General features: G+C 35.3%; 2 protein-coding genes across 2 annotated transcripts; one reads left to right on the top strand and one right to left on the bottom strand.

Moving 5' to 3' along the window:
* Positions 1-4,531: 4,531 nt before the first annotated feature.
* Positions 4,532-11,496, top strand: LOC149737083 (uncharacterized). Its single transcript, XM_089876284.1, has 5 exons — positions 4,532-5,400; positions 6,136-6,213; positions 7,661-7,857; positions 9,124-9,349; positions 9,714-11,496. The coding sequence occupies exons 1-5, from the start codon at positions 5,165-5,167 to the stop codon at positions 10,426-10,428; spliced, it is 1,452 nt and encodes a 483-aa protein (XP_089732410.1). The 5' UTR covers positions 4,532-5,164; the 3' UTR covers positions 10,429-11,496.
* Positions 11,351-20,236, bottom strand: LOC149737084 (coronin-1C-A-like). The gene is made up of 11 exons (XM_089876287.1): positions 19,966-20,236; positions 19,433-19,555; positions 18,646-18,775; positions 17,748-17,923; positions 17,226-17,342; positions 16,569-16,670; positions 15,237-15,382; positions 14,203-14,260; positions 13,621-13,738; positions 12,989-13,083; positions 11,351-12,498 (listed from the first exon to the last, which is right to left on the bottom strand). The coding sequence occupies exons 1-11, from the start codon at positions 20,161-20,163 to the stop codon at positions 12,370-12,372; spliced, it is 1,392 nt and encodes a 463-aa protein (XP_089732413.1). The 5' UTR covers positions 20,164-20,236; the 3' UTR covers positions 11,351-12,369.
* Positions 20,237-20,774: the final 538 nt, after the last annotated feature.

Below are 20,774 nucleotides of genomic sequence, written 5' to 3' on the forward strand. Positions count from 1 at the left end.
ACCGGTATCATGTGTTTATACCCTGAGTCGTATAAACACCGAGTAGTCCAACTGCCGTCTATGTGTGTCCAAAATAGAGCAAAAGTGGTGACTTTGACAAAGGGTTTAAACGAACTTGTTAAGTTTTGTTTGTGTTTTCCTATTGTGGGAAGGTGTAAAACAGCTTCTATTTACCTTACCAAACATTTTTTAGAAAAAATGTATAAATTTAGCCGCATTAAATGACTAAAATGTCGCAAATTAACCGCTTCTAATTCTAATTTTTGACTTTTTTTGACACAGAAAACCAATAACACATGTTTTTTACATTTTTCAACCTTTAAATTTGTTTTTAGGCCCAAGTTTTTCTGTAATTTACCGAAAAACATACATTTTCCCTATACCTACTGTGTTATTTTGGACCCAAATTGCCGTTCAATTTGTGTTTTACGTAACAATGGGTTGGACTACTCGGTATTTCTATGGCTCTGTTTATACCAACACTCCAAAAAATATTTTTTTCCAAAGTCGAAAATATGAGATTGGACCCCAACGCATGATACCGGTATCATGTGTTTGTATAAAAACTTAAAAAATACAATTTTTATCAAAAGTCGAAAATGTGAGATTGGACCCCAACGCATGATACCGGTATCATGTGTTTGTATCAAAACTCCAAAAAATATTTTTTTCGCAAAAGTCGAAAATATGAGATTGGACCCCAACGCATGATACCGGTATCATGTGTTTGTATCAAAACTTAAAAAATACAATTTTTATAAAAAGTCGAAAATGTGAGATTGGACCCCAACGCATGATACCGGTATCATGTGTTTGTATCAAAACTTAAAAAATACAATTTTTATGAAAAGTCGAAAATGTGAGATTTGACCCCAACACATGATACCGGTATCATGTGTTTGTATCAAAACTTAAAAAATACAATTTCTATGAAAAGTCGAAAATGTGAGATTTGACCCCAACGCATGATACCGGTATCATGTGTTTATATCAAAACTCCAAAAAATATTTTTTTTGCAAAAGTCGAAAATATGAGATTGGACCCCAACGCATGATACCGGTATCATGTGTTTGTATCAAAACTTAAAAAATACAATTTTTATAAAAAGTCGAAAATGTGAGATTGGACCCCAACGCATGATACCGGTATCATGTGTTTGTATCAAAACTTAAAAAATACAATTTTTATGAAAAGTCGAAAATGTGAGATTTGACCCAAACGCATGATACCGGTATCATGTGTTTGTATCAAAACTTAAAAAATACAATTTTTATGAAAAGTCGAAAATATGAGATTGGACCCCAACGCATGATACCGGTATCATGTGTTTGTATCAAAACTTAAAAAATACAATTTTTATGAAAAGTCGAAAATATAAGATTGGACCCCAATGCATGATACCGGTATCATGTGTTTGTATCAAAACTTAAAAAATACAATTTTTATGAAAAGTCGAAAATATGAGATTGGACCCCAACGCATGATACCGGTATCATGTGTTTGTATCAAAACTTAAAAAATACAATTTTTATGAAAAGTCGAAAATGTGAGATTCGACCCCAACGCATGATACCGGTATCATGTGTTTATATCAAAACTCCAAAAAATATTTTTTTCGCAAAAGTCGAAAATATGAGATTTGACCCCAACGCATGATACCGGTATCATGTGTTTGTATCAAAACTTAAAAAATACAATTTTTATAAAAAGTCGAAAATGTGAGATTGGACCCCAACGCATGATACCGGTATCATGTGTTTGTATCAAAACTTAAAAAATACAATTTTAATAAAAAGTCGAAAATGTGAGATTTGACCCAAACGCATGATACCGGTATCATGTGTTTGTATCAAAACTCAAAAAAAAATTTTTTTCGCAAAAGTCGAAAATGAGAGATTGGACCCAACGCATGATACCGGTATCATGTGTTTGTATAAAAACTGAAAAATTACGTTTTTTCGCAAAAGTCAAAAATGTGAGATTTGACCCCAACGCCTGATACCGGTATGATGAATTTGTATCAAAACTCAAAAAAATACAATTTTTATGAAAAGTCGAAAATGTGAGACTGGACCCCAACGCATGATACCAATATCATGTGTTTGTATTAAAACTAAAAAAATACAATTTTTATGAAAAGTCGAAAATATGAGATTGGACCCCAACGCATGATACCGGTATCATGTGTTTGTATCAAAACTCAAAAAATACAAATTTTTTAAAAAGTCGAAAATGTGAAATTGGACCCCAACGCATGATACCGGTATCATGTGTTTATACCAAAACTCCAAAAAATATTTTTTTCGCAAAAGTCGAAAATATGAGATTGGACCCCAACGCATAATACCGGTATCGTGTGTTTGTATCAAAACTTAAAAAAAATACATTTTTTATGAAAAGTCGAAAATGTGAGATTGGACCCCAACGCATGATACCGGTATCGTGTGTTTGTATAAAAACTGAAAAAATGCGTTTTTTCGCAAAAGTCAAAAATGTGAGATTTGACCCCAACGCCTGATACCGGTATGATGAATTTGTATCAAAACTCAAAAAATACAATTTTTATGAAAAGTCGAAAATGTGAGACTGAACCCCAACGCATGATACCAATATCATGTGTTTGTATTAAAACTAAAAAAATTCAATTTTTATGAAAAGTCGAAAATGTGAGATTGGACCCCAACGCATGATACCGGTATCGTGTGTTTGTATAAAAACTTAAAAAATACAATTTTTATGAAAAGTCGAAAATGTGAGATTGGACCCCAACGCATGACACCGGTATCGTGTGTTTGTATAAAAACTAAAAAAATACGTTTTTTCGCAAAAGTCAAAAATGTGAGATTTGACCCCAACGCCTGATACCGGTATGATGAATTTGTATCAAAACTCAAAAAATACAATTTTTATGAACAGTCGAAAATGTGAGACTGGACCCCAACGCATGATACCAATATCATGTGTTTGTATTAAAACTAAAAAAATACAATTTTTATGAAAAGTCGAAAAATGTGTGATTGGACCCCAACGCATGATACCGGTATCATGTGTTTACACCAAAACTCAAAAAAAAAAATGTTTTCGCAAAAGTCGAAAATGTGAGATTGGACCCCAACGCATGATACCGGTATCATGTGTTTGTATCAAAACTTAAAAAATACAATTTTTATAAAAAGTCGAAAATGTGAGATTTGACCCAAACGCATGATACCGGTATCATGTGTTTGTATCAAAACTTAAAAAATACAATTTTTATGAAAAGTCGAAAATATGAGATTGGACCCCAACGCATGATACCGGTATCATGTGTTTGTATTAAAACTTAAAAAATACAATTTTTATAAAAAGTCGAAAATGTGAGATTTGACCCAAACGCATGATACCGGTATCATGTGTTTGTATCAAAACTTAAAAAATACAATTTTTATAAAAAGTCGAAAATATGAGATTGGACCCCAACGCATGATACCGGTATCATGTGTTTATACCAAAACTAAAAAAAAAACGATTTTTCGCAAAAGTCGAAAATACGAGATTGGACCCCAACGTATGATACCAGTATCATGTGTTTATACCAAAACTCAAAAAAATATTTTTTTCGCAAAAGTCGAAAATGTGAGATTGAACCCCAACGCATGATACCGGTATCATGTGTTGGTATTAAAACTTAAAAAATACAATTTTTATGAAAAGTCGAAAATATGAGATTGGACCCCAACGCATGATACGCGGGTATCATGTGTTTGTATCAAAACTTAAAAATACAATTTTTATGAAAAGTCGAAAATGTGAGACTGGACCCCAACGCATTATACGGGTATCATGTGTTTGTATTAAAACTCAAAAAAAACAAACAATTTTTATGAAAAGTCAAAAATGTGAGATTGGACCCCAACGCATGATACGCGGGTATCATGTGTTTGTATCAAAACTTAAAAATACAATTTTTATGAAAAGTCGAAAATGTGAGACTGGACCCCAACGCATGATACCGGTATCATGTGTTTGTATCAAAACTCAAAAATAGATTTTTCGCAAAAGTCGAAAATGTGAGATTGGACCCCAACGCATGATACCGGTATCATGTGTTTATACCAAAACTCCAAAAAATATTTTTTTCGCTAAAGTCGAAAATGTGAGATTGGTCCTCAACGCATGATACCGGCGATATCATGTGTTTGTTTCAAAACCTAAAAAATATATTTTTTACAAAAGTCAAAAATGTGAGATTGGAGCCCAACGAATGATACCGGTATCATGTGTTTGTATCAAAACTCCAAAAAAATCCGATATTTTGGCCAAGTCGAAAATATGAACGTTTTGTTTTGGGTTCATGAAACTTTCTTCTAAAATCAATATTTTTATGTATAGAAACGACCCTTTTGTTTTAAATGGTATTTTGCTTAAGTAACATATATTTTGTTCAAACAAAAATATTTTTTGTCCCGAAAACAATATATTTTGTACCATAATCAAAATACTTTGTTCCTAGTATAAAAGGCATTTCCTGAATGTCAATGTCCTGTGTTTAGAAAGTAGTATATTTCGGTATACAGGTAATTTTAAGATAGCCTGTGCACGACAATAAAGGGCATGCGAAACTAATTCAGGGCAATTTGGGACCAAATTCAACAAAATATCGGTAAGGTTTTTTTAAACATTACATGCAATATGTAATATCCGCTCAGTCAATTGGTTATTGAGAGTAGCTGTGTGACTTTGATTTTCATTCAACCCTGAACCTTCTTATTTGTTAGAGTTGACTTTGTTGTACAATGTTTATTCCAGGTCTTTGTTTGAGCGTTAAAACTCCCTGTCTAACGGTTGCCGTCTCTTCGCCTTTTATTCCCATTGAGAACAAAAACAAACTGTTCCTATTCACCAAAGAGAAAGCTACACTGTATTAAATTTCCTTACTGGTGGTACAGTTTGAATTATTGTACGAAAGTTAGGCCTTAGGTTGGTAGATAAGATTTTGATTTTCTGTAAAACGTACATTATTTGAAAATGCGCTAAATTTAACTATAGGGTACCGCTGGTGCTGATTTGTATAATATGAGCTCTTGATTACATATGCTCAGTTTGCAAGGCGATAGAACATAAAGATAGGAAAGGTTGTTAGGTTAATAGAGTGATTGCCGGTGGACGGTTACAGCTTTGGCGATGCTGTTTAGCGCTGAGAGGGATTTTAGTGCAACCGAATGGTCCGGATATACAAAACGGTTACAAGTTTGCAAGCAAAGAATATATCACTGTTTTTCTACATTAAGCTGGCGCCATTCAACATTTCGAATTCGGTTCAAGAAAATATTCGTCGTTCTTTTTGCAATGTTGTGTCTTATGTTAATGTGGAAAAACACCCCGGTGCTTTTTAAATTATCGTCACGACCATCGTTTACGTAAGCACATGTATGATTTTTCTCTAAACTATGATAGTACGTTTGGTGTTATAAAATGACAACTTATACGTAAAATACTTCTGCCCTGAATCCCAATGACATCACCCACATAGCATAGAAAGTCTGTGTAAACAGAACAGCAAGTGTTTGAAATAGGTTTATGACCGTGTTGCAAAAATTTCTTTGTGAACAATTCAAATTATTTGAGGCTTTAGATGTTGTAGTTTACAATAAACAACCTCCAAGACAACTATAATTGACGCTAATGGCTTACTATTGTCAACCTTCGACGCCTACCCTAAGAATTCCGTGTGTGTTCCATGCAAATAGTGAAAAAAAGTTAAATTTTATGACTTCGTTTGTAAAGGTAGCCAACAGTAAAGTTAATGTCAATAAGAAATTCGAGGAAATATTGAATAAATGAAACTTATTTGAGCGTCAGGTGGTGCAACGAAGGTCTATAACACTGGTGTATTTTGCATAGACCAAGTCACAAAGCGGATCTAGTGTCTGCGTATTAGTTCAATGCATTTACCTTTATAAACAAAAACACTACTTATTTATCCTCGCGTGGCGGAACAGCGAACGTTTTTATAATACAGGTGTTTTGTTTCATACACCTCGTGCCGCTTACATGATACCACATACTCTGGTATATGCTGATATTCCTTTGTCTTTAAAACCTGATTAGCATTGAATAGTTTTAAATAACTCTAACGATTTTTTCATATTAAGATGCCCACCGTGCGAGACCAACAAAAAAGAAACAACGAACGGAATTGAAAAGACGGCGGTAAAGAAAGATGAACCGGGGTAAGTCGAAATGAATTGTAGTTTTTTAAGATGGTCGAACTCTTTCAGATGGAAAATGAAAATTAATACACAAAACAAACGTTTTTCTGTTTATAGTATAGTAGGGTTGAAAAAGATGGGACACTTTTTCATTCTGTTTCTCGTCCCGTTTGGTAGTAAACAAGGAAAATTTAAAGAATTCGTGAACCATAATCACGCGACTTCAATGGATCATTTCATCGTTTAAACACGATCAGGATATTTGGACATTATGTGCTAAAGATGTCCCATCTTCCCCTATCCTACTATATGTAGGTGTAAGATAATTCAGGCTTTTATTCTCTTTTATCGTCTCATTTGGTAGAAAAATAAGAATATTTACAGAATTCTTATTCAGGGGTTCTTGGTAGCCTTTTCCTCACATATTATAACAATACAATGGGGTTAAGATGGATACCGCTAGCAAATAATATTCCGTATTTCCTAAGCGTTGGTACAACCAACAATGCTCTTTTATAATAACAAGGATAAGGTCATATGATTATGTAAATATAGTTTCTACCAAATGGGACGGTAAACGAGAATAAAAGCACGAACTACTTGCACCTACATACTATAATAGGGTGGGAAAATGGGACACTTTTTCATTTTATTTTCTCGTGCTATTTGGTAGTAAACTAACAAAATTAATGAATTATAGAAACGTATTCTCGCGACACCTATAGATCATTCTTAATTGTTTAAAAAACGATCCGAATATTTCGATATTACGTGTTAAAGGTGTCCCATCTTCCCCCACTATATACTATACACAAAAATATGTTAACGTCATAGTTACTGATTATCCATTCGAAAATTTGGGCATGTTGCTACTTAGATCCGTGGACAAAGAGGAAAAGTTAAAAAGTACGAACGTGTTAAAAATGTACGAAAAATGATAGCGTGAATCCCCGTGTATAGCGTAATGGGATTCTGACTGACCTTTATTCTACCTGGTCAACTAAATTGTAACATGATATGTAGGTTACAGTACACAAGAGAAGTTAGGGCAATGTCCGGACATGTTACATTGTGTTAGGTAAAGAAAAAATAGAACCACATAAAAACTGTAGGATTCAGATGGGACACCTTTAACGCATAATATCAAAATAAACTGATCGTGTTTTAAACAATTAACAATGGTATATGGGAGTCCTGGGGATACGGTTTTATAGTTCTTTGAATGTTCTTTATTTACTACCAAATGGAACAAAAAATACAATAAACAGGTGTAGGCCCTCCCTCTCCCCACCCTACTTTATATTAGACTGATCTATTCTATTCTATGTAGCTGAGATGATTGTAGAGAATCTAGGTGTTAGGCCAGATTTGGTAAATTAGCCCAATATTGGACCAACAACACAAAAGAAATACATAAAAACCTCATCAGTAAAAAAAAACGTAAAAAAAATAATATTTTGTTTTACAGCCTGCTGCAGCGTATAATCGGGGAAAGTACAACGGTAGGGCCCCCGCCCGGGTTGCCCCCACAAATGTACATGAATAACTTGAGTGAACCGAGACCTCGGGTTGAATATAATCTTACGCCGTGGAAAGTTTTAGAAGAAATTGACAAACCTATCAATGCTAGCAAGTGCTCAAATATGAGAAGAGACAAACTACATGGTAAGTGTCAGAGTCCGTGTAGTAGGGTGGGAGAAGATGGGACACCTTTAGCACGCGATAATTAAAAGTCCTGATCGTGTTTTAAACAATTAACAATGGTCTATGGAAGTCATGAGGATCCAGTTTTATAATTCTTTAAATGTTCTTTGTTTACTACCAAATGCGATAAAAAAATAGAATGAAAAGGTGTCCCATCTTCCCCTACCCTACTGTATGTCAACATGTTTATATATACAGACTCTGGTATAAGTATGAATCATTATTATAACGATGTTCTGTTTCACACACCGTGCCCGCTTACAAGTTACCACATATTTAGCTTATTTATTCTCGCGGGCAACGACAGTCGTTATAACACGGGTGTTCATACATCAGCTCGTTCCAGCTTACGAGTTCCAACATATTTAGAGGATTATTATATATCTGTGTTATTCGTTTCCAATGGTTAGCGATTGTATTATAAGCGGTTTGCGATATATAGTACGGTGGGGGGAGATGAAACACCTTCTTTATCTTTTCCCATCCCATTTAGTTGTAAAAAAAGAACATTCAGAAAAATATAACCCGTATCCTCACGACTCCCGTGGAACGTTGTTATTTGTTTAAGACGCAGTCACGATATTTGGATGTTATGTACTAAAGGTGTCTTCTTATAAATAAAATTTTAACTAAAGCAAAATTTTGATAAACACAAGTCTTGATATTTAACGTTTAGTATATGTAGAGTTACCAGTCATACAAAGTTGCTGTGTCTTACATATCCACGCGGTACATAATACGAATTCTCTCCTTGTAATAAAACACCAACTATTCGATCACATGAAAAAAATCGGCGGATGTATTATAACAATGCCCCTCCTATATGATTACACCAATGACAACCCACTGTACCTCCCCATATTTATTCTGTCACTTTGACCATGTTATGGCGTAGTGGTTCAGGGCTACCACTGTGGGTGTATATGGCAAGACACTTACCGACAACTTTTATAACCAAGGAGTCATTCATACGCTGTCTAAACTGTCAGCCATCAATAAAAAATAAAAGAGAATCATCCACAAAGTTACATAGATGGTAACTCGTGTGGACACGAGGAGTTCAAAATCGAACATCCGTGTTATAACGACTGTCGTTGCCACCACGCAAGGTTAGAGTCACATTCATACACGCCCTAATCATATAAAAACGAATATGGGCCCACGTAGTAAAAACAAAATTAAAAACGTTTAGATGTTTTTTATAAAACCTAAGAATTAATTTTTCAGCACCTGAATGGTCGTTCGTAATCATGGTAAAGTCACGTGCGAGCAATTTCGACAGAAGAGCCGCCATTAGAGCAACGTGGGGAAGACTCTACTTTCTTAACGGCGTTCGCATTGCGAGTGTGTTCGTTATTGGAGCTGTTCTAGACCCTGTGCTGCAGGAGAATATACAATTTGAAAACGACGAGCACGGAGATATACTGCAGTTTGAGGGGCCGGACGATTACAAGTGAGTTCATTATAGCAAAGTGTGTGGTAAGATGGATACCGTTTGTACATAATATATAGTGTGGTGCGAAAAGATGGGACACCTTTTTATTATATTTTGTCCCATCAGATATTCGTAAACAAAAGAACATTCAAAGAATAAAAAAAAACATTTTCTTACGACTCCCATCGACCGTTATTAACTGTATAAAACACGATCAGGATATTCTGATATTATTTGTTGAAGGTGTCCCGCCTTCCCCCCCTCCCCCATCCTACTATATGACTTTTGTTACTGCAGTCGAAAAAATAAATAAAAAAATTGACGACATGGCACGTACAATGGGTGGTATAGTTGGCTTTAATAACGTATGTACATTATGCAGGAACATGCCAATCAAAGTGCTGACAGCCATGCAGTGGGCTTCGGCAAACTTGCCCAAGGACTATATCTACGCCTCTTCTGATGACGATTTTGTCGTGAACTTTGTCAACATCATCGACTTTATCCGAAAACAAGTCAACCTACAGATGTATAATAACAGAGACAGTAAAACACAGCAGTCCGTGAGCGCCATACGGGAGTCGCTACCTATATATTGTGTGTATTACTTGGATAGGATAAAAGGACCGAACAGAGATAATACAAGCAAGTGGTATACGTCGGTGGAGGAGTACCCGGTGGAACGCTTGCCGCCATACTGTGGCGGTGGGTTCTACTTGATGCCTGTGGCCATGACAGCGGATTTGTATGAGATGTCTCGAGTGACGATGGTCCTTTCCATGGACGATGTATGGGTCACTGGGATTCTGAGGCAGAAACTTCAGCGAGGAGATGAGAATGTAAAGAAATTAACTCTGCCTGATAAAAATCGCCGCGAAAACGATTTGTGGACTCACTTATGGGGGGATTATGGGACTAAGAAAGACATCGCAAGATTGCTACCTGCTGCGTGGTCTATATGGGAGAAGAGGGTGAAAAAACGACCCCACTGCGCTAGAGCAGAGTCGGTGACACCGTATCCATCAGCAAACCCTTTGTTTATATTCGCAGGCGTCCCAGTACCGTTACAAGCGAAACTGGAGCAGGTGTGGGGTTAGGTGAAGCAGGGTTTCATGAGCATCTCGCGCTTATGAAACACACGGGCTCGCTAGGTCAGTATGTGACATACATTTTTTACGCAACACAACCCGAATTTTTTCTCTAACATAGAAAATTTTTACCTATCTAATTTTATAACAATAGCAAGGTCATAATATTTAAAAAAACGAACAGAATTGAATCAATAGAAAAACGGAAGTAGTTAAAACACGCCATGGGCAAATAGACGAGAAAGAGCGTCAATTAAAAAGCTTAGATGCTGAAACTTATAACTATTTAAATTTTCATAGCGCACATTCCAGGACACACGCAGTATAAGAATGACCGTTTAAAGCGCTTACCTCAGGTTAGAGCTGAGTGGCAGGTGATGCAATACGTGTTATTGTAGTAGGGTGGGGAAAGACAGGACACCTTCAGCACATAATATTTAAATATCCTGACTGTGTTTTAAACAATAAACAACAGTCTATGGGAGTCGTCAGGATGCGGTATTATAATTTGTCCCAACTTACCCCACCCTACTATCGTTATCATATGTTGATACACACACGTACTTTACAACTTTAAATTACTATATATTTATTCTCGTTACAATATACGAGTCTTATACACTTGGTATAATCAGCCCATTTTTTTTTCTTTGTGTTTTTTTTTTACAAAATTTATATCGTTGTGCATGAAGCAGCATATACTGCAGACACAACTTGCATCAAAAGTTATGGCTGGCTTGTTCATTATTTGCAAATTTTACATTTTATTTTCATTTTATTGCTGGAATATAGAGTCAGTTGACCCATTTACACTGAAACTACTATTTTTTACATATATAGCAGCGTAGTACATCCGCTAACTGTAACGACCAATTCGCTTTGTTCGAATATATCGCTACCTTTGCTGCGAATACGATTTTCAAACAAAATACAACTTTTGGCTTTGTTTATTATCTTCTCACCGTATTTTACACGATTACGTTGTTGATCCGAGCTAGAAACTTATCTGGGTATATATAATAACAAGGAGCGTATATACGGGTAAGGCATTCATGAAATAAAATAAACGTTTCAAATTATTAAATGGAATGGGTTGAATTATGCTTGTTGTGGGATCAGAGATTTTAGGGCAGATTGAGCGGTTATATACATAGTGCATACTGCAAAAAAGTCTGGTTAGATAGGAGTCGTTCGTTTGCTCTGTTTAAACGAAAAAAAAAGCGAAAACGCATCAATTTAAAGGAAACTTTTTACGCTGTAAAGGTATTTTCCCGAAAAAGTTGAATTAATTTTAAGCGCGAAAATATAAAGATACGCTTAGTTTTAAATTTGTTTTAACGGCGAAAAATTAAGTCAAACACAAAGCGATCACCAGCCTTTTGATTTGGTTTAAATGCGTATGTTGTAAAAACGGGGCTCAACGGTTAATGTAGGACGGTCGCTTTGTCGGGGTTGGTGGGTATCTATATATAAAGGAAAATCGCATTGGTTTCGAATAAATTCAATGCGATGCTCAAGGAGTTAATTGCCAGGCGGTTTGTACATCAACTAGAAGTTAGTGCAAGCTTACAAATAATTGGCAGCATTCAGGTCAAAGTTGTCGCCGTTTAAGATAATGCTGGTTCAAATATAACAAGGTTATGTATGGCCCGACCGTTTAAATGCAATCTATTCGCCAACCATACAACTGTTTGGCAATTAGTTTGTGATTAGCTTGCCAGGCAAGGCTAACTCGGCACCGTTGCCTGGCCGATGTAACATTTGTAGTAATAAGAATATATATATGTATATAGAGATGGAAATTGACAGCCGCAAAACTGAGTATTCATAGACACGTTATACTGCATTCATTTCGAACCGCTAAATAAGCTATACCGCCACAAATGCAATGCGTGCAGTCGAGCTCCGTGTTAAAGTTAGTCGAGATAATTTGCCGGCTTATAATCAAATCTATTCGTCGCTAACGTCGACTACAGACTGTAGTTGTGCTTCCAGAGCTGCGATCCTACGGTTCTGTTTGCGGACGGTGGCCTTCAGTTTAGTGACGTCCTCCAGTATTTCGGTGATGTCAACAGTTTGCTGCGAGTAAGTGTAAATGTGAATTATAATATGGGTTTAACTTATTTATCTTGGCGTGGCGGGCTAACGACAGTGGTTAAAACACTGATGTTCTGTCTCATACACCTCGCGCTTACGAGTTACTAAGTATGTTACTCTGTCGGTAATTATTTTTTTAGATTTTTGGCCGGCAATTTAGACAACCCATAAGATTCCAATTGGTTTGGGCAATTGCCGTTAAGTGTCTTTCCCATGGACACGCATGTCCACAATGGTAAAGGGGTAAAGTCTCTAACCAAGGGCCTCTGGGACTAGAAACAGATACGTTAGCAATGGCCCACGACACCTGTATGAATGCTTGTAGTTGTTTGAAAAGTTGCTCTGTAGAACAAGAAACACAAATGATTCCATTCTATGTGTGTGAGGTCCTTGTCAATGACCTGAATTTTAAGCCAGATTTGGCCCATTACCCCAAAAGGGCCCAAAACAGAAACGATAATAATGAACTTACGGGAGAAGCGGCATCTTTCTGACCGTTCTGTACAGCTTTCTTGGTGAATGTACGAACAGGTTTGTTTCTCTTTGGTTCAGCACCAGCATCAAACACTAAAGGGGAAACAATGTATTGGAAACATAAGGCTATTTTGACCTTGGTGTTTTTCCTGTCTTTAAGTCAAGAGCATTTTTTGATTCGTTTTTCAAGTCAAGACCATTTCGCAATTGTTTTTTTATAAGTCAGGACCACGTTGCGATTGTTTTTTTTTAAGTCAAGACCATTTTGCGATTGTTTTGTTTAGGCCAGGACTATTTTGTGATTGGTGTTTAAGGTTAACGGTGTGACAACATGTCACCTCAATTTTTAAAACAGGCTGGAATAATGTTATAATTATTAAAATAAATTTTAGGTTTCGCATTGAACACCAAACTAATCAACAAGATTCCTTATGTTTTACAATTAGGGGTATAAGTAAATTTTAACAATATCACCGCGTATATACGAAAAAATTCACTAAGGAATTTTACTAAAAATGTACAAATTTTACCAATTTTTTATTAAAAAATAATATTACAAAATTTACTTAGAAAAAAAGAAAGGTCAGTTGACGATATAAAACCAAGCATAATATGATCAACACAACTTACATTCCTTCATGTTCATCATCTTTGGCTCAGCATTCTTACCACTCGCCCAATCATCTGCTGACAAACTTGACTCCCCGCTAAAACATGGAGGGTAAATGTCATCTTGGAAAACATCGGACTGTGGGAATATAAAAGCACTTTTATGATCATCCATAAAATAACATTCAATAACTTTTCGCTGCTACCAAACGACAAATGCTTCAACCCAGTGATCTCTAATGGGTTGTTTAAATTGTCAGCAAAACAAAAACAATGACCCACAAAGTAACATACTTGGTAACTCAAAAGCTGGCACGAGGTGTATGAAACAGAACACCCGTGTTATCACGAATTCACGACTGTCATTTTCTGCCACACAAGAATAAATAAGTTACATATGTGGTAACTTGTAAGCTGGCAAGGGGTGTAAAACAGAACATTAGTGTTATAAAAACAAATGTCAACCTCACATAACAGAAAACTTGTAACTTGAAACTGCTATTATATTTGAAAAAAATAGCAGCAGCGCATTATAGTACCAATAGTGCAATCATATTCAGCTTTGGCAGTTAAAAGATATTGATAGAAAACAATTAAAATTACCTTGCGAGGAACAGTCAAACTAAGTGGTTCAATCTTGTTGTTGGTCAACTTGTAGAACCTGTACAAGTGCAAGGTAAGTATGTGTAGTGGCGTAGCCAGGGGGGGTTTAGGGGTCGCAACGCACCCCATTAAAAAAAACAATTGTAAATTAAAATAGCCCTTTATTTTTTTATTTTTTTTCTGGCTGTGCCACTGAGTGTGTATACGTTTCTGTAAGTTCTACACAACTACAGTGTAATTTTTGAAAGGTCAGGTTACCCATAGGTGCATTATCATTGCTTTACTTATTTCTTGTTTAACCTTCATGTTACTTTGCCAGTGCATTTATACTTTGAACATGGGTTTGGGCATTTTTCAGGGCATGCGAATATACCCATGCGAGGACTACAAGCAACAATATGAAAATAGGCAACAAACCAGGGGATGCAGAAATGGTGAAGGTAACCCGGAAGTTTTTCATCACATTAATCAATAAATGTTAGAAATACAAACCGATATGGAAACTATTTTAAAAGAATGGTGAAATTACCACCACTGTGCCACCCCTGCACTTTACAAAGGTTGCCGCCTATGTCATACTGGTAACAACAATAAACAACCTATGTAGTCATCCAGTGAAAAGGTTGCAAAATTGAGTCGGCAAACGTGGTATGATTACACAGCTTCCTGTAAACCTATTTCCCTGCATTAAGTCTCTCATTGGGCGTTTTATTCCTAATTTGGAAGTACGTTTACACCACAGGACAGTATGTGTAATATTAAGTTCCCCACTTAACACACAGTTGTTAGCGTACTAGGATCACGCCAATTAAATTAACTTGATAGATAGTATAGTGGGGTAAAATGGTATACCTTAGCTGTAGCACATAAACCCTGAATTTCATTATTGTGTTTTGAAAATTTAACAAGGTTGATTTAGAGTCATATTGTTAGAAACTAAATTAAAAGTTCATTTTTTATCATACTAAACACATTTGGACAATAAAATAAAAATATGTCCGTCTTACCACCCTACTATATGAGTGAATACTCACTTGGCAATCTCGTGTATCCGTACATCGCATGCCCTCTTTGGGACCCAAGCTATACCTTTTTGACCATCAGCGCCAGTGTGTTGGTTGAGGAAATAAACGTAGGGCTCTTGGTCAGTGATCTCATAGTATCGGATAGTGGTATCACCCTGGGAAAAAAAACGCTCATTTTACGAGAGATTTACTAACGGAAAACAAATAGCAAACATCTGACACCAACGAATACAGAAAATATTGCTTTTAGTGTAAAGACTATGAACCATTGCGCCCAGGTATAGCAGAAATATGATAAGTATTTTTTGCTTTTTGGCAATGTACTCAACTCATACTAATATTTTAATGTTCCATTCAAGTTGCCTTCAGCACTGCAGTAATATTGGTATGTGAATAAATTAAAGAAAGGCCATATCAGGTTTATTGCTTCTAATGGTTATATATGTAAACATGCCATGCCTAAGAGTAAACATTAAAATGTAACCACCCATTTTAACAAAGAGAGCAGCTACCATAGCAACGTCACTTTAGCAGGAAGTGATATACTTCCTAAATCTCTTGCGCACCCAAACAGCAATACAAGCCGACAGGCCACTTTTGCTAGCTACAGTATTTGTATACAGTATACAATAACCAGAAATGGTTCTCAGAAAAATTAAACGCAAACAAATAACCAGGATCTGGTGCTAGGAAAAGAGGAACAAACAAAAATCAAGTCCAGCAAACTGTATAATATAAGAGATATATATTTTCCGTAACTGGCATTGTCAGTTCTCTTATTTAAATAGAAAAACAAACAAGAATTATTAACTTAAAATGGCCAATATCTTTGCAATTGCAACCGCTATTAATTTGTAACTCATTTTAAAACTACTTGAGATAATGAACATTGTAAATGCAAGATTTGTTTGTTTTGGCATTATTTTAAACATTAACTTATACACAACAGAGTTGACCTGCATTACTGTTTGAGTCTCAAGTAAAACTAACTAACACACATTGTCTGCTCTAATGGGTTCACAAAATCTATGTAATATTTCAAAAAATATTTAATCTAATATTTTTTTTGTTATAAAAAAACTTATGTACAGTTTTCCACTATAACTGTGTAACATTTCAATATTTCATACTATTGTTTTGCTGTGGAATATGCCAAAATGTACAACAACACATTTGGTAAATTCACAAGATAAAAGCGTATATAAATAACAATATTCATATACAACAAGTAGACATATCTGGTATTATTAAAATTATAAAAGGGACTATAACTAATAATATTCACAATATAACAAGTATACATCTAGTTATATTCAAATTATAACAAGAAATATGACTGACCTTAGAAGTGATGTACACGATACTGGTGCATGGATCATAGAAAGGAAATATGAAGCCATTACCAGAGTCGAGTTCTTCCTCAGTAAGAGGTTCGCTATCATCCTGAACATTGATGGTGAAGGTTTAGTTTCATATAAACATTAAAAGATTGAAAGATATTCTTATAATTAGTGGTGTTTTTTTAATTTTCCAGTGTAGAAGTTGATAAAACACAGAAGTAAATTGGTATAAATTAATCACATCCCACAATTTTTTGGGGGACGGGGGTTAACAAGGAATTACATGTAAATTGCAAAAGGCTCAGGTTGCTCAGCTGTTTGCTTCTGTTTTATGTGGGTTAGGTCTTTTATGGCACACCATTTGACCATGAGCCATGGTGGCCCTAAAAACTTAAATTAGGTGATTAAATATGTGTGGTATAGTAACTTTATTTTTCTCATTGCAAATTATAGATTTTGCCAATCTGTACTAAGTTACAAGGGTGACAAGAGTAAATTGTATGTTTAATGGATGTTAATACAGCATGTACAGCCATGTATGGACAGTTTATCAATAATTCAGCACCTTTGGACAAAAGCAATTCAAGTAATCAACTTTGTACTGAAGATTAAAATTGACATTTTGTTTTAGAGTAGAAATGACAGAAGCCTAATTTACCAATTTCCAAAGACTGTACATTCTCATGGCTCCATTGCTTCCAGTCAAGAAGACTTTATCATCAGTAATGAAGATGCAGCGGATTGGTTTTGGACTTTTGAACACGTTTAGTTTTTCCTAAAATAGTTACAACAGCTGATAACAAGGATTTGTTGCTACGAAAAACAGACAAAAAATAAGTTCAACCAATTGTTTAACCGTCAAGCGTCGCGGAAAATTTTACGAGATTAAAGGAGTCATGGGCAAAAAAATTGGGATTCTCTGTGCTATATTCAAAAGCCCTTAAACGGACAGAAGTAACAAGTTGTATATAATTTTGTAATTGAGGAGTTTTTCACTCCAACATTAAAGTGAGAGAATACTGTGTTTTAGAATTCAGGAAAAGTTGTCTAAACAAGTAAAAATAGACATTACAATTTTAAATATGTAACGACGTACAACGTTTGGACATGAATTCCTTTAGTTTTGACAAGTATATTTGATTGCATTGCACAGATAAACCATGTAAACAAACACACTTACGTGCAAAAGTTCGCTTGACCTTGCATCATACACACGTAGTGCCTTGTCCTTGGTTGTTACAGCGAATGCTGTTCCGTTATGATTCCAGCAAACATCATACGGCATCTCAGGCGCATCAATTACATTAACTGTGTCTCCAATTTCGATATTCCATACACAAATACGGTTGTCGCAACCTATGTAAATGCAATGCTTATGTTGTAGCAGAGTAAACGGTATGTTTGTGAAAATTCTTTTCTATGTAGAATGTAGGCGAGGTCCCACGGCGTGGCACCCACACTCTAGGTGTATAAGTGTAACACTGTAACTTATTTATCTTTGGCAAGCTACTCCGCCAAACACAGGCGCCCACAATGTTAGCGTCATCGAGCCTTGAACCCATAAACTCTTGGCCAGATACAGACGTGCTAACCATTTTGCTACAGCACCGATTTGTAAATGCAGGGGTGACAGTCATATACATAAAATCCTGTTAAAAAAATTTCACTTTATTTGTTCTAATATTTACTAATTAATACAGTGTGAAAAGTACAAGGGCTATGCCCATCCTGCCACCCCAGGTTAGGCCCTAATTTAGAAACTCTCACTTAACCTCAAAGAAACTATTTTACAAGCGCAAGCTACTATACACTCATCCATCATTAATGCAATGACTGAGAGTAGATGGGAATTACTGCAACAACATCAACCCTAAACCTTAATAGACTCATCCTGTATGCACAACTTGTTTGGCTTGAACTGTAGAAAACTTTGGCTTAAATTTACATATCCTGTATATATAATAAATTATTTAATCTAGAGAAAAAACTAGTTCAATAAATATATACATATCTTTCAAATGTAATTAAATGTTTTATAAAAAAAAACATATATAAAAACTTGAATAGGCCTAACATACCTGCTGTCAATAAAATATTCTCAGCAACAGGGTGCCATCTTAGAAGGTTAACTCTCTTGGTGTGCCTTGAGAGAGTTATTTCTGGTGTGTTTTGTTCAGCTTTTATCCCCTCATCAGGAATCAACCAAAGCTGGAAATATCAATTGTAGTTTAGGGTCAGATTGTTTTTTAATTTTTAGTGAAAACTGAAACATTGTTTAAGAACTGTACCCATACAAACAAACACTAGGAACCTTATTGATTAATGTGGCGAATGCAACATACTTTGGCTCCGCTTGTTTGTATAGAAAAGTACACACTATATTTTGTTAATTAACGCTCTGGGCAGGTAGTTCATGTTTAATAAGGCAAAAGCTTATCTTATACAAATGTATGTATTGGCCTGTAAACCCTAGTGCCTTTGGCTAGAGGAATAAACTGGCTTGGCAAATTAACATTGGTTTCCTAAACTAAGCATCAGTCTAACCTATTTTGGAATGTTTAGTAAAAATCTTTTTAGTTTTGTAATTTACATTGGTACATTTAGATTCACACATCTTATGACTTTGGATTTAAAGATAGATGGCTGATCTTATCTTTATATGTATAGTAAGCAGGGTTAGTTACATGCACATTTCTGTGAATCAAATCTCTATCTGATTAAGTTAAAATACATCAGGCTAGATGTAGACTTGCCTACCATGCCACGCCAGGTTAGGATTCCTATCTATATTATAAGAGTAACTGTGATTTTCATCTCTAAGGATAAAATATTACAAGTTTAACGTCTTTGCATTGTCACTCCCACCTTAACTTCTCCATCTTCAGAGCATGTTGCCAGAAGATTGTCATCAAACGGAGAAAATGCGAAATCCAGGACAGTGGATTTGTGGCCTGTGAAGTTGGCTTGCTTTGTTGAAAGCCTGCCTGTCTGTAGAACAACAGTGGTTGTTAACATATAATGAACTTAATGAAAGTTGACACTTTTTTCAAAGACTTTGTAACTTTAACAATATCGTTTAATATAAATTCCCTACCTTTATTACAATTGTATAAAAACGATAAGATATATTATATGTAAGCAGGTAGTACATTATACCCAAGTTACTTAGTGGAAACTTCCAAGAAGGCATGAGGTCAGGTGTATAAAACAGAACACCCATGCCCCATGTTATAACGACTGTCATTGCCTGCCATGTAAGGATAAATAAGTTGTCTTTGTGAGTGAGATCCTAAACAATAGCACGTGTCATGAGACATGGGGTTTAGGTCAGGATTAGAACATCACTTGTAAAAAAAATAAACAAGTTAGTTTTGTTCATTCATGTATGTTTTATATACCTGTGTTACTGGCAACACCTGAAATGCTCCACCTCCGCCTGACTGAATAGAATATGCAACAAATTTCCCATTAGCTGCACAGAAGCAAGCATCTGTCCTGTTTTCTATTGGTTTTAGGGCAGTGAAGCAGTTGTCCTGCTTGGCTGGTTTTCCAAACACGTGCCTGTACTTGCTTTGTCGGACAATTGACTTGGACATATTTCAAAGTTGCTGGGTCAGATATTACCTACAAACTAATTTACCTGTGGAACTAAAGGGTAATGTCAAATTACAGAGATCATAAGAATTATAACAGCAACAATACAAAACATGCTGTAAGACTAACTATTTTTGCCATATATGGAAAATACAGCATAACCTTATTGTTTTTTGTAGACTGCTGCTATAAATTTATATAAGGCAAGAAAATACATAGTTTAGCAACTAAAACCACAGTTGTATAATATGCTAAGTCTATAAAAGTGTAAAAATATTGGTTTTTCTATAACCTATAACAAAATAGCAACTAAAAAACAAAGCATTTGGATATTATAACATTTGTCTTTCTATTTCGAAGAGAAGTATACACAAAGCCAAATCAATATGAAAAAAAGTTTTTATAATAATTCTAACATCTAAATTAACTTTTCAACTAGAAGTCTACAACTGTTATTTTTTTAATCATATTGCAAACTAATACTCCGTTAACCTGTGGTATACGCACTTACGCATATTGTTTAAGTACCACACAAAATAATAAATGAAAACTCACTATTATAAAAAAGGTATATACATTAGATATTATAAATACATTAATAATACCGTTTTAG

This window comes from Ciona robusta, chromosome 4 (assembly GCF_009617815.1).
Source record: "Ciona robusta chromosome 4, ASM961781v2".
In the NCBI taxonomy this organism is placed as follows: Eukaryota; Metazoa; Chordata; class Ascidiacea; order Phlebobranchia; family Cionidae; genus Ciona; species Ciona robusta.

Excerpts from the sequence above, each read along its gene's own strand:
- LOC149737083 (XM_089876284.1), top strand. The coding sequence starts at position 5,165 with ATGCTGTTTAGCGCTGAGAGGGATTTTAGTGCAACCGAATGGTCCGGA. Across the intron at positions 5,401-6,135 it reads TCGTCACGACCATCGTTTAC|ATGCCCACCGTGCGAGACCA; the intron begins GTAAGCACATGT and ends TTTCATATTAAG. Across the intron at positions 9,350-9,713 it reads GAGGGGCCGGACGATTACAA|GAACATGCCAATCAAAGTGC; the intron begins GTGAGTTCATTA and ends TACATTATGCAG.
- LOC149737084 (XM_089876287.1), bottom strand. The coding sequence starts at position 20,163 with ATGTCCAAGTCAATTGTCCGACAAAGCAAGTACAGGCACGTGTTTGGA. Across the intron at positions 17,343-17,747 it reads GGTCAAGCGAACTTTTGCAC|GAAAAACTAAACGTGTTCAA; the intron begins GTAAGTGTGTTT and ends TAACTATTTTAG. Across the intron at positions 14,261-15,236 it reads CGGATACACGAGATTGCCAA|GTTCTACAAGTTGACCAACA; the intron begins GTGAGTATTCAC and ends GCACTTGTACAG.